The 12,081-nt window shown below is 46.6% G+C and overlaps 1 protein-coding gene across 2 annotated transcripts in view; it reads left to right on the forward strand.

Annotated features, from left to right (window-relative positions):
* The first annotated feature begins 322 nt into the window (after positions 1 to 322).
* Positions 323 to 12,081, forward strand: part of OPRD1 (opioid receptor delta 1) — a 62,778-nt gene continuing 51,019 nt past the window's right edge. Inside the window, exon 1 of one of the 2 annotated variants that reach the window (XM_007522438.2) lies at positions 323 to 798. In XM_007522438.2, the coding sequence (XP_007522500.1) occupies positions 572 to 798 (227 nt within the window). In that variant the 5' untranslated portion in view covers positions 323 to 571. Of the gene's footprint in view, positions 799 to 4,572; positions 4,774 to 12,081 lie in introns of those variants that run through there. The other variant, XM_060205673.1, reaches the window with a different exon arrangement.

Here is a 12,081-nt window from a genome sequence, read left to right on the forward strand (position 1 = left end):
TTTACTTGCATCATTTTACTTTATCTCCCCAACAGTCTTCTGAAAGAGTTAGTGTGATTGTTACCCGCCCCCCTCCCCTCCAAGAAAATGAAGTTGACAGAGGTTAAGTGACCTTGCATAGTGAGGGCAGGAGATGCAGGATTGAATTCAGATCCCAAAGTGGCTAAAGGTTGAGGTTGGAGCCTGCGGAGCGTCCCTGGGGAAGGGGTGGGAAGCGTCCCCGGCCCAGCCTCACCGGTGGTGCAGCGCCCGCCCCCGGTCGCGGGCGCAGACTGGCGGCCGCCTCCGGGCCACGTGGTGCGCAGCGCGGGTGCGTCCAAGAAGCCCGCAGCGGCTCCCTGCTCAGAGCGCTCCCGGCGCGGAGAGGAGAGCGGGCGGGCGCCGGGGGCCGGCAGGTGCGGGGGGCGAGGAGGGCAGGCAGGCACGGAGCAAGGGGCTGCTCGGGGCTGCTCGGGGCTGCAGACGGCGGCGTCGGGGCCCCGGCCCCGGCCCTTCCCGCGCCCTCGCGCCAGGTCTCCGCGCCCAGAGCGCACGGCGGAGAGCAGGACCCGGCACTGGCCGCCTGGCCGCCATGGAGCCGACCCCCTCGGCCGACGGCGAGCTGCAGTCCGTGCTGCTCGCCAACGCGTCGGACGCCTTCCCCAACGCCTTCCCCAGCGCAGGCTCCAATGTGTCGGGGCCACCGGGCGCACGGAGCGCCTCGTCCCTCGCCCTGGCGATCGCCATCACCGCGCTCTACTCGGCAGTGTGTGCAGTGGGGCTGCTGGGCAATGTGCTCGTCATGTTTGGCATCGTCCGGTGAGTGGGCCGGTGGTTGGCACCCCGGGGCTGGGTCCTGGGGCGAGTGTGGGGACCACTGACCGGACCTCAGACCTCAAACCCGAGCCTCCCTGCGTGTCTACATCTCCTGCAGGGGGCGCCCGGAGTCCAGCAGGGAGACCATCTTCATTTCTTCATTGAGAGAGAGAGAGAGAGAGAGAGAGAGAGAGAGAGAGAGAGTGTGGTGGTGGTGGTGGTGGTGGTGGTGGTGGTGGTGGTGGTGGTGGTGGTGGTGTGTGTGTGTGTGTGTGTGTGTGTGTGTGTGTGTGTGTGTGTGTGTGTGTGTGTGTGTAAAATACAGAGGTGGGCTGAGATGTCTTAAGTGACCTGGGCCGCTTGGGAGACAACCTTGTGTGAGTTTTCTGTGCAGCTGGGGGGCGGGGGGGTTGTCAGGTGAATTATCTCTGAGCCATGCTATGGGGGTATTTGCTTAGTGACATGAGGTCATTGTTGGGGTACACTTGTCCCACATTGTCATTTCTTATGTTCTCTGTAAGAGAAACTGGCAATGTGATGGTATTTCTTGTCAAGCCGCTGAAATCTTAGGGGCAGGAGAACATCCAGAGTGTCTTTGAACATTTGCGTTTGTGAGCCTGTGTGTGAACTTGCTAATGGAGAGTGTGTGGTTTCTGGGCACAGAAGAAAATGGCTGTGGGCCAGCTAGCTGGCCTTCTGTTCTCTTCCCTGGTGGCCACCAGCCGGTCTCAGGAGCTCTGAAGGTGAATCAGAAAGATAGAAAGATCTCAATCCTCCTAAAAATGTCTCTGCCTGTATTCTCCTGTCTTCTAAGTCTTTCCACCCTCCCCATGCCAGAGATACAGTGGTTTGTGGGGGCAAGAGTAGAGTCTGTGCTTCACCTGAGAACATGAGATTCCTTCTTGACATCTATGTATAAAACTGGTAACTTTTCAGAAAGTCTAGAACACCCTGACTTGCTCCCAAAATGGTCCTCTCAAATCAATTCTACTAGCTCAGAAGGAATTGAAAGAAATCTAACAACAAGGACATCCTGGTATTTACTGTTGGTTGGTCTAAGTCCTCAGTGATGGTTGACTGAGGACACAGCTTTTAAGTCTCTGAGCCATAGTGCCACCAAGCAGAGGAAGATTGTGAGCTGAGAGGTTGGAGATGTAAACTGTGTGCAGTCACTAATGCCCATCACAGTGAGAGTTGTCCCCCCCCCTTCCTTTCTGCCCCATCTTCCCCAGATCACCTGATCAATAGTTAAGTCTCCTCCATTGGGAAGTATGACTTTCAGAGTATGGAATCTCTGCAGGGGGAAAGCACAGTGCATTGGAACATTGGATGGGAGATGTGTGGGTGTTGAGGGAGCTTTGGCATTGATGATCTCTGGGGGATCTATGCTCCCCCAGGAAGAGTGGAGGGCAAAAGAATTTCTTGTGCTTTCCGTGACTCACCACCAGCTACAGAGGGAAATTTCCCCAAGGACAGGCAGGAATGATTTTTGCTCTGCATTTTTCTCTGTGAACCCCCACCACTCCATTTTGCCTTTTGACAATCCCAGCTTTGCCACAAATTGTCTTCGTTGTTTGAGTAAATTTCTTAGCATTTTTGAACAGCTTTGAGCATCAGTTTCTTAATCTGTAGAATTGGCAATGACAGAACCTTCTAGAATAGTTTCCATGAAGTGTCAAGAAGAAGGCATATATAATGCAGCTGGCCTGATGCCTGGGCTCAATAAGTGTAAGCTATCCATGTGATGAATTGGAGAAATGTTCCAGACTCTTCCAAATCCAGTGCCTATTAAAGAAGGGAATGTAAGGAAGATGCTATTCCTAAAGTGGGCCTGAGGGTATCTACAATTCTGGGAATCCCAGGTTCCTGGCACAAATGCTTTTTAGGGGAGCTGTGGGTGCTCAGTGCAGGGGAAGCTGAGCACCAGAGTTCCAGTTCCATTTTCAGTCTCTTCCCCAGGATCGTCTGACTGCTGGGCTAGTAAGTATCATTCTCCCACTGCCATTGAGCTGGGAAGGGTCTCTCACGTTTGAGGATCCACCCAGGGCTGACTCTGGGCTTAGCCTACTAGGGGAGTTCCTAATTAACCTTCACAATATTGCATTGTCAAATGCACTATTGAAGCAGCATAGCTGGCACCAGTAGGTTCCCCCATCTAACCAAGACATTTTCCTGGCTGACAATTTATATGGTTACGGTATCTTTGAGTCTGAATGATCAAATCTCACCCCTACCTCTGTGGGATAGGTGTTAGAATTCCTGTCATTAGCACTCTCATCTTATGAATGAAACCTGTGATTCATAGAGGTAGGATCTCTTGTTTTCCTAAGGTCTGAGGCTAGTCCTATATCTAGTACTAAATTTAGGTCTTATGTCCATATTTTTTTGCAAAACCGCTTTGGGTAGAGGACAAAGTATTACATGGAAAGAGGGAAGCAGAAGCCTGTACCTCTTTTTGTCCTTAGGGAATGATGGAGACCAAAGAATTGTGATCCCACACATTATTCAGCCCATGTATTTTCGGTTACCATCCTTGTGGGAAGGAGAATGATGGGGATGGAGACTTACTTCTAAAAGTGGGTGGCTAAGGACTGGGTAGCTGCCTGAGGCTAAGATTCTGGTGACAAAGTTTCAAGAGCAGTAGGGTGAAGGGAATCCAGGGTGGAGAAAAACCCTAGCTCAACCAATAGATGATTCAGTTGTTTGGTTGCATGAGTGAAAGACTGATTGACTAACTGAATAAATGAATTCTCCCTGCCAGTCTTGAGCATAGTCACCTTGGAATGCAAAGGAAAATAAAGGTCACCCTTGGGGGTGGACAGATAGCATAATGGTTATGCAAAGAGACTTTCATGCCTGAGGATCCAAGATTCCAAGTTCAATCCCCCCACACCACCATAAACCAGAGCTGAGCAATGTTATTCAGAGAGAGAAAGAGAGAGAGAGAGAGAGAGAGAGAGAGAGAGAGAGAGATTGATTCACCATTGGAATAGGAAAGCAAGGTAGGGTAGTAGCAGAACTGGGGGCTCTGAAGCTAGATAGATCTAAGTTCTAGTCCTGAATCCAAAGCCACTTACTTACTGTATATTTGAACTAGAAAGTCCACACCTCAATGAAGCTCATTTCTTCACCTTAAAGCAGGGATAACAACAATGCTTCAGGTTGAAGTAAGTATCAAATGAGATAGAGTTATGTATCTTCTGAGTCCTTCAGAGCTTAATCCTTTTGAGATCAGGGAGGATCTCTGTATACAGGAATGAAAATGAAAAGAGTTAACCAAGAGAATACTGGATTCACTGTAGTAGATGGTAAAATATAATGGTGAGGGGAAAAAAAAACTATCCCTGTCCTCCTGGATTTAGGGTTTTTTGAGAGGAGTGGGCATCCATCAGAGAGTGAGCTAACACACTTAAAGTTGCAGCTGTGCTGTGGGATGTGAACAAGTATGCAAGGTACATGGAGGCTTTGGAAGCCCATGGGCAGGGGGAGTCTCACTTGTTCAGGGTCTGAAGGATGAGAAGGGGTAAGTAAAACACTGAGAGAAATGTCTTTAGTCGACAGCATGACATGGATGCTAGGATAAAAAAAAAAACATTTCTGGTCACAAGACACTCATTCTTTCCTCCCCCACTGCCTGGCCCTCTCCATCCTCCCTGGAGCTGCTGAGAAGCCCTTCTGGACAAATGAGAAGGGCCTCTGGGGACTGTATTCTGAGCAAACCGCCTGTGGCTCTTGAAACTTCCAGGAAGTATTTTTCAGGACATCTGGTCCTCAGGCAGAACATCACTCCTTTTTCCTGTGAGGTGACTCGTAGGGCCTCACAGCAGAGGCTGGACAATCCCTCATGGTGTGTGTGTGTGTGTGTGTGTGTGTGTGTGTAGGTGGAGGGCGTCAGAGCCCTGAGTAGGGCTGGCATCTCAGAGAGTTTGACTTCGCAGGGTGGAATGTGGAAGACTTGGGTGAAGCCCCTCATCTCTGGTAGGTGACCCTATCTTCTCTCTGCATGGTCTGGAACTTCCTGGTTTTCCTGCCTCAGAATCCAGGCAGGAAAATAGAGTTGGTGGTGTTTTTTTTTTGTTTTTGTTTTTTGTTTTTTAATTTGGCCTCCTTTCTGCTTCACAGCCACTGTCTTCCTGCCACAACCTGGTCTTGGTTTTAGTGTCTTTGTACCCAACTATGTTAGCACCCCAAAACTCAAAACCTATCCTTCCCCCTCACTTCTTCCTTTTATGATTCTGTTTCAAGCTTTTTTGATTCTGTTTCAAGCTTTTTTGACCCCTTTAAAAAAATTTTAAGGCTTAAGGTTTTCTTTTCTTTCTTAAAAATAATCTTTATTTACTGGATAGAGACATTCAGAAATGAAGTGGAAGGAGGTGATACAGAAGGAGAGAGGGACCAGGCGGTGGTGCACCTGGCTGTGTGCACACGTTACAATATACAAGGATCCAGGTTCAAACCCTCAGCCCCCTGCAGGAAGAAAACTTCACAAGTGGTAAAGCAGGGCTCCCTCTTTATCTCCCTTTCCCTCTGGATTTCTCTTTGTTCCTATCCAATAAATTAAAATAATTAATTAGTTAATTAATTAGGTAAGAGAGACAACACTGCTTCACCACTCACAAAGCTTTCCCCCTACAGGTGGGGACTGGGGCCCTGAACCTGGGTCCTTGCACATCGTTGCTTGTGTGCTCAGCCAGGTTCACTACCACCCAGTCCTGCTTCTCTGCCTCTTCGTCTCTCTCATGAGCTGTGTCTTTTTTTTTTAAAAGATTTTATTTATTAATGAGAAAGTTAGGAGGAGAAAGAGAAGAACCAGACATCACTCTGGTACGTGTGCTGCCAGGGATTGAACTTGGGACCTCATGCTTGAGAGTGCAGTGCTTTATCCACTGTGCCACCTCCTGGACCATGACCTGTGTCTTTTCTGACTCTTGTCCTTGGATCAAATACTGGATCTGCCATCTACTGATATCTTTAACAAACAGGATCACCATTCCATCTATACAATGTGGATCACAGTACTTGCCTTATAGGGTGTGTGTGTGTGTGCGCGCGCGCGTGCGCGCACACACACACACACATTTTGCCTCCAGGGTTATCACTAGGGCTCAGTGCCTGCACTATAGATCCGTTGCTCTTGGTGGCCTTTTTTTTTTTTTTTTGATAGGACAGAAAGAAATTGAAACAGGAAGGTCAGATAGAGAGGGAAAGAGACAGAGAGACACCTGTAGTACCTGCTTCACTGCTTGTGAAGCATCCCTTCTGCAGGTGAGAAGGGGCTCGAACCCAGGTCCTTGCACATGGTAATGTGTGCACTTAACTAGCTGTGCTGCCGCCCAGCCCCCCCTTATAGCTGTTTTTTTTCCCCCCAGCGATAAGATAAAGTAACATGATGTTGCTAGACATTATCTCCCCTCCCACCCCAAGCAAGCATAGCAAAGTGTAGGCAGGAAGGTGAGGCTGGCCTGGTGTGGGGCAGCCAAGGGAGTGAGACTACCTTAAGGTGCCAGAAATGAGAAAAGTGCTTAAGGATCATCTTTACAGGGTTGAATCTTCTCAGTCCTTATCTTGTTTTTTGGAGGTCTGGTCTTTTGCCTTCTTGTTTCTCACCTCTCTCTCACCTTGATGGGATTTATGGGCTGAGGACACGCAGACCTGTGGAAAGCCCACTGAAGTGATGCGATGCAGTACTAAAGGTCACAGTCTTCGTTCCACCAGTCCTGATGGTGACGTGGGCAAACAACTTAACCTCCTGGAGTCTTATGTCTGCATTTGTAAAATAGGGAGTGATCAGGCTAGGCTACTGGGAGGAGTAAATGAGCTTGTGCACGGAAGACACAGGTCAGAGCCCTGCGCTCGGCACACAGTGGCCCTCAACACATGCCAACTGCTGTGACTAACCAGTGTCCACAGCAGCTCCAAGCAGACAGAACATAGCGAATCTCCTGCAGGTAGGAAGCAGGGGCTCGAACCCGGGTCCTTGTGTTTGATGATATGTGTGCTTAACCAGGTGCACCACCGCCTGGCCTCTCATAATTGCAACTTTTCAGAACTGTGAAGTCCAGGGGAGACACCTGACCCATTTTAGTGTTTTTTTCTTTTTCTATTTATTTATTTATTCCCTTTTGTTGCTACTGTTTTATTGCTGTTGTTATTGTTGTTGGATAGGACAGAGAGAACTGGGAAGAGGAGGGGAAGAGAGAAAGGGGGAGAGAAAGACAACTGTAGACTTGCTTCACCGCCTGTGAAGTGATCTGCCTGCAGGTAGGGAGCCGGGAGCTGGAACTGGGATCCTTATGCTGGTCCTTGTGCTTTGTGCCATGTGCACTTAACCAGCTGCGCCACTGCCCAGCCCTGTGAAACTTTATTTTTAAAAACTGCTTTCATTATAATAAAGTCTTGAGAAAGTGGTCTGGGAGGTGGCGCAGTGGATAAGTGTTGGACTCTCAAGCATGAGGTCCTAAGTTTGATCCTCAGCAGCACATGTGCCAGAGTGGTTCTTTCAGTTTCTCTCTCTCCTCCTATCCCACTCATTAAAAAAAGCAAATAAAATACTTTTTTTAAAAAAAAGTCTGGAGAAAGTACTTGTCCTGCCATCCATAAATAAACTCAATATATAAGTTAACTTAATTTTATTTCATTTCATTTTTTAAATAATATTGTGTTTTTTGATGACACAGTGGGGGAGAGGGAGTCAGATCACCACTCTGGCACATTCAGTGCTTGGTATTGAACTCAGGACCTCATGCTTGAGAACCCAATGTTCCACCCACTGAGCTATCTCCCAGACTATACAACTTCATTTTTAAAAGAGCATCATTGAAAAGGCAAAAGATGACAGTGATAGGCAGCATTTTAAAACTTTTTAAAAGCAGTATAATCTTTAGGTAGCCAAAGCATCAAGGTCAGTAGGACTGTCTCACTGTCTGGAATTTATAAATTAATTTCTTCATATAAGACAAAAGAGTAGGCCCAACAAAATAGCTTTCTTGGATAGTGCACTGCTTTGCCCTGTGCAACTCTGTTTGAACCAGGTCTTCACTGCATTGAAGGAAGCTTTGGTGTTGAGGTCTCTTTCCCTTTCCTTCTCCCTCTCCCTCTTCTCTGCTTCTCTAAGAAAGGAAAAAAGGGTGAAAGAGTAACATAGTACAAAAAGGGGAAAACTATTCCCAGTTGGTTGTATGTCCTTTTTTTTTTTAACATTTTATTTGTTTATTAATGAGAAAGATAGGAGGAGAGAGAGAAAGAACCATACATCTTTCCAGTACATGTGCTGCCGGGGATCGAACTCAGGACCTCATGCTTGAGAGTCCAGTGCTTTATCCACTACGCCACCTCCCGGGTCACAGCTGTTCCCAGTTGGCATTTGTACATGGATTTCCAAGTTTTCTACTTGAACTGATATTGATGGGTTCTGAACCATGGAGAAAAAAACACAATTTTTGAGGGCTTCATTGTATGAATGTGCTTTTTTTTTTTTTGCCCCCAGGCTTATTGCTGGGGCTCGGTGCCTGCACCATGAATCCACTGCTCCTGGAGACCATTTTCCCCCTTTTGTTGCCCTTGTTGTTCCATCATTGTTGTGGTTATTATTATTATTTTTTGTTGTTGTTGTCATTGGATAGGACAGAGAAAAATGGAGAGAGGAGGGGGAGAAATACAGACACCTGCAGGCCTGCTTCACTGCCTGTGAAGCTACTCCCCTCCAGGTGGGGAGCCGGGGGCTCAAACTGGGATCCTTACTCCGGTCCTTGCGCTTTGCCCATGTGCGCTTAACCCACTGCGCTACTGCCTGACTCTTGTATGAATGTGTTCTATGTGTGTGTGTGGAGTATGTTTCCATTATTATGTCATTTCTAAATCATGTGTCTCTGAGCACATGCTTGTGCACATATTGTATATATTATTTTTATTTCTTTATTGGAGAATTAATGTTTTACATTTGACAGTAAATTCAATAGTTTGTACATGCATAACATTTCTCAGTTTTCCATGTAGCAATACAATCCTCACTAGGTTCTCTGAAGGACCTGTATTCTACACCCCAGAGTCTTTTACTTTGGTGCAATACACCAATGTATATTTCATTTTTTAAAAGACTATTTATTTATTAATGAGAAAGAAAGAAGGAGAGAGAAAGAACCAAATGTCACTCTGGTACATGTGCTGCTGGGGATTGAATTTGTACTGGAAAGATGTATGGTTCTTTCTCTCTCTCCTCCTATCTTTCTCATTAATAAACAAATAAAATGTTAAAAAAAAAAAGGACATACAGCCAACTGGGAATAGTTTTCCCCTTTTTGTACTATGTTACTCTTTCACCCTTTTTTCCTTTTCTTAGAGAAGCAGAGAAGAGGGAGAGGGAGAAGGAAAGGGAAAGAGACCTCAACACCAAAGCTCTCATACTTGAGAGTCCAGTGCTTTATCCACTGTGCCATCTCCTGGACCACTCACATCTTGTATATTTCTATAAAGAATTTTCTCACAAAGCACTCCAAGAAGATATGACCTGCTGTTTAATATAGTAAGTTTATTGTCAATGAGGATATGTACCACCACAGAGTAGAGGGTTGGCACTGAAAGTCTGTCTGAGTGGTGACATGATGACCCAAACATCATTTTATATCTTCACCATAGCTGGGATTCAAGGAAGCGTGATTGACGTTGTGATGGCCAACTCCCCTTCTCTTCCTGGCAGATGATGTCTGAGACTGTGGGCGGGGGTGGCTGAGCAAGGACAAGGCATGATTTCATTAACTTCAGTGTCCTGGGACCTCTAAATTCAATTGGATACTCAGAACATGGCAACATGCACAAGAAGAGGGATAATCGTCGGGTAAAGCAGAAAGCCTGGCTTAAATTAGCAATTTACCATCAAGCAGACTGTAGCAACCCCATTACCCGCCAGAGGGCATGGGATTGGGTGGGCTGTCTGGATTGCCTTCTCTTGACTTATAGCTTCCAGTGCAGCTGCAGAAATCAGCAGCTTTGTCTCTGGCTGTGGTGGGTGTATGCTGAGAGACTTGTCTTCTGTAGCTTTTTGAATCCCTCTTGAGAAGTGGAAGGATCTCACACTTCAGTCCTGGGAGGTGAAAAAAACCCATTCAATATACACAGCATGGGCAGAAGCAAACAGTAGTTATGCAGAAGATTCTCATGTTTGAGCTTTCAAAGTCCCAGGTTCAATCAACTGCACCAACATAAGCCAGAGCTGAGCAGTGCTCTGATAACAGAAAAAGAAAAAAAATATATATATATATCACAGGGAGAAGCAGAAATAGTTTCATCCCCACTCCCCATGGAGGTAATCTTTTGACCACGGCGTGGGATTTATTTATTTATTTATTTTTAATTTCTTTATTGGGGAATTAGTGTTTTACATTCGACAGTAAATACAATAGTTTGTACATGCATAACATTTCTCAGTTTTCCATATAACAATACAACCCCGGCATGGGATTTTAAATCCTGGATGATGATTCTCTTTATTGGACGCTTATCTTGTGCCACACACTCTGCTTGTCAGTGTATATATGCATTCGCCTGTTTAAACCTCACAGATCCATATGACATGAATGTTGTTGCCCCAGTTTAATAGATGAGAAGGCTTGAAGCTCAGAGAAGTGCTGTGATATGCTCAGAACTCTGGAGTCCAACTGAAATCAGGTCATTTGGCTTTCAGAACACACACATCTAACCATTTCCCTCTCCTCTGCAAGCTTGTACGTAAGGTTCATCCCCTTTGATTTAAATAGGGAACTCAGGGATGGGGACGGAGTGTGCTGATTCTATGTCTACTGACCAGTGCAGGACTAGAGCTCACATTTTCTAATTCCTTGCTCTATCTTCTTCCATATCTCTTTTTTATAAGTATTTATTTTATAAGGTCTGTGAAGTAGCTAACTTGAATAGTAGACTGCTTTTGCTGTGTGCACAGCTGAGGTTTGAGCCTGTCCCCCACCACACTGAAGGGGGCTTCAGTGCTGCTGTCTCTTTCACTCTGTTTTTTAAAAAAATATTTATGTATTTATTTTGAAGGAGATAGAGAATTTCTCATGAGACAGAGAAAAGAGAGAGAGACAGAGAAAGACAGACAGGACAGAGCACCACTCTGGTACGTGTGGTGTTGGGGATAGAACTGGGAACCTCAGGCATAAAAATCTGATGAGTTACCAGTTAAGCTACTTCTCTAATCACCCCATCACCTTTTTAGAATTTATTTGTTTACTTATTTATAAGAGTACCAGAGCATCACTCTGGCATAAGCTCTGCCAAGGGGTTGAGCCTGGGTCTTCATGCTTGCAAACTGGATATCCCACCCACTATAAACCTCTTGGGACATTCTTCTTTCATGCTCCATGGTTGGGGTACATGAGTTACGGGAAGCTGGGTAGAGTAAGGCCTGGGAGCCTGAGAAATGGGTTCTTGCATAGGCCAGCCCAGCCTGGGGATCACTAACCACACTTAACAGGCTGAAAGAAGCCCCCAGTTGCCTGGGGTGAGACCAGCAGCCATGTCTTTTCAGAGGCAAAGACACTAGAACTCCAATATAGGTCTACTTGTTGTAAGTCCATTTCCAAGTTCACTGAACCTACTTTCTCATCTGTGACATGCGGATGATAGAACAGCATGGCAGGGGTGAGGTAAACATGCATTCAGCAGCCTGTCCTCAGTACCTGGCACAGTTCTAGTTGCTGACCATGCAATCGGAATCAAGATAACAGCCCCCACCCTCGAAGCTGATGTCCTGCGGAAAATATGGTAGACAGTGAATAAACAGGTGGAAGGCCAAGGCAATGGGCAATGAAGTCAGCAGTCAGGGGAGGGAGCATGATGCGGCTGCAGACGTGTCTGGTGAGGTTAGGGAGCAGGAGACAACTGAACAGAGACATGCTGCAAGGAGGAAGTGTTGTAGGCAGAGGTAACAGTGAGGGCAAAGGTAAGCACAATGATGTATGGCCTTGTGCAGGGCCTATCCCATAAACAGGAAGTCATTGATGCTAATGATGTCTTTTGGCTGGTTTCCCGGCACTCAGGAACCAGGGCAGGGACTCAGCTAAAGGAGGGAAACTGCTTCTCTCCATCAGGCCAGATGCCCCTACAGGACAAATGGAGATAATCTGTTTCCCTTAGTTACAGCAAAATCATCCTTCTGAAGTGCTCAGAAATGCCCACCACATCTAGTAATTTTCCACTTCTCCCTGGCCAAGGCGAGGGGTGGGAGGCGGGGAATGGGCATGAAGCTGTGTCTTCCAGAGAGTCTTCCTGCTGGGAGAGGCAGGTAGTCAC

The sequence above is a fragment of the Erinaceus europaeus genome, chromosome 13 (genome assembly GCF_950295315.1).
Source record: "Erinaceus europaeus chromosome 13, mEriEur2.1, whole genome shotgun sequence".
Classification (NCBI taxonomy): Eukaryota; Metazoa; Chordata; class Mammalia; order Eulipotyphla; family Erinaceidae; genus Erinaceus; species Erinaceus europaeus.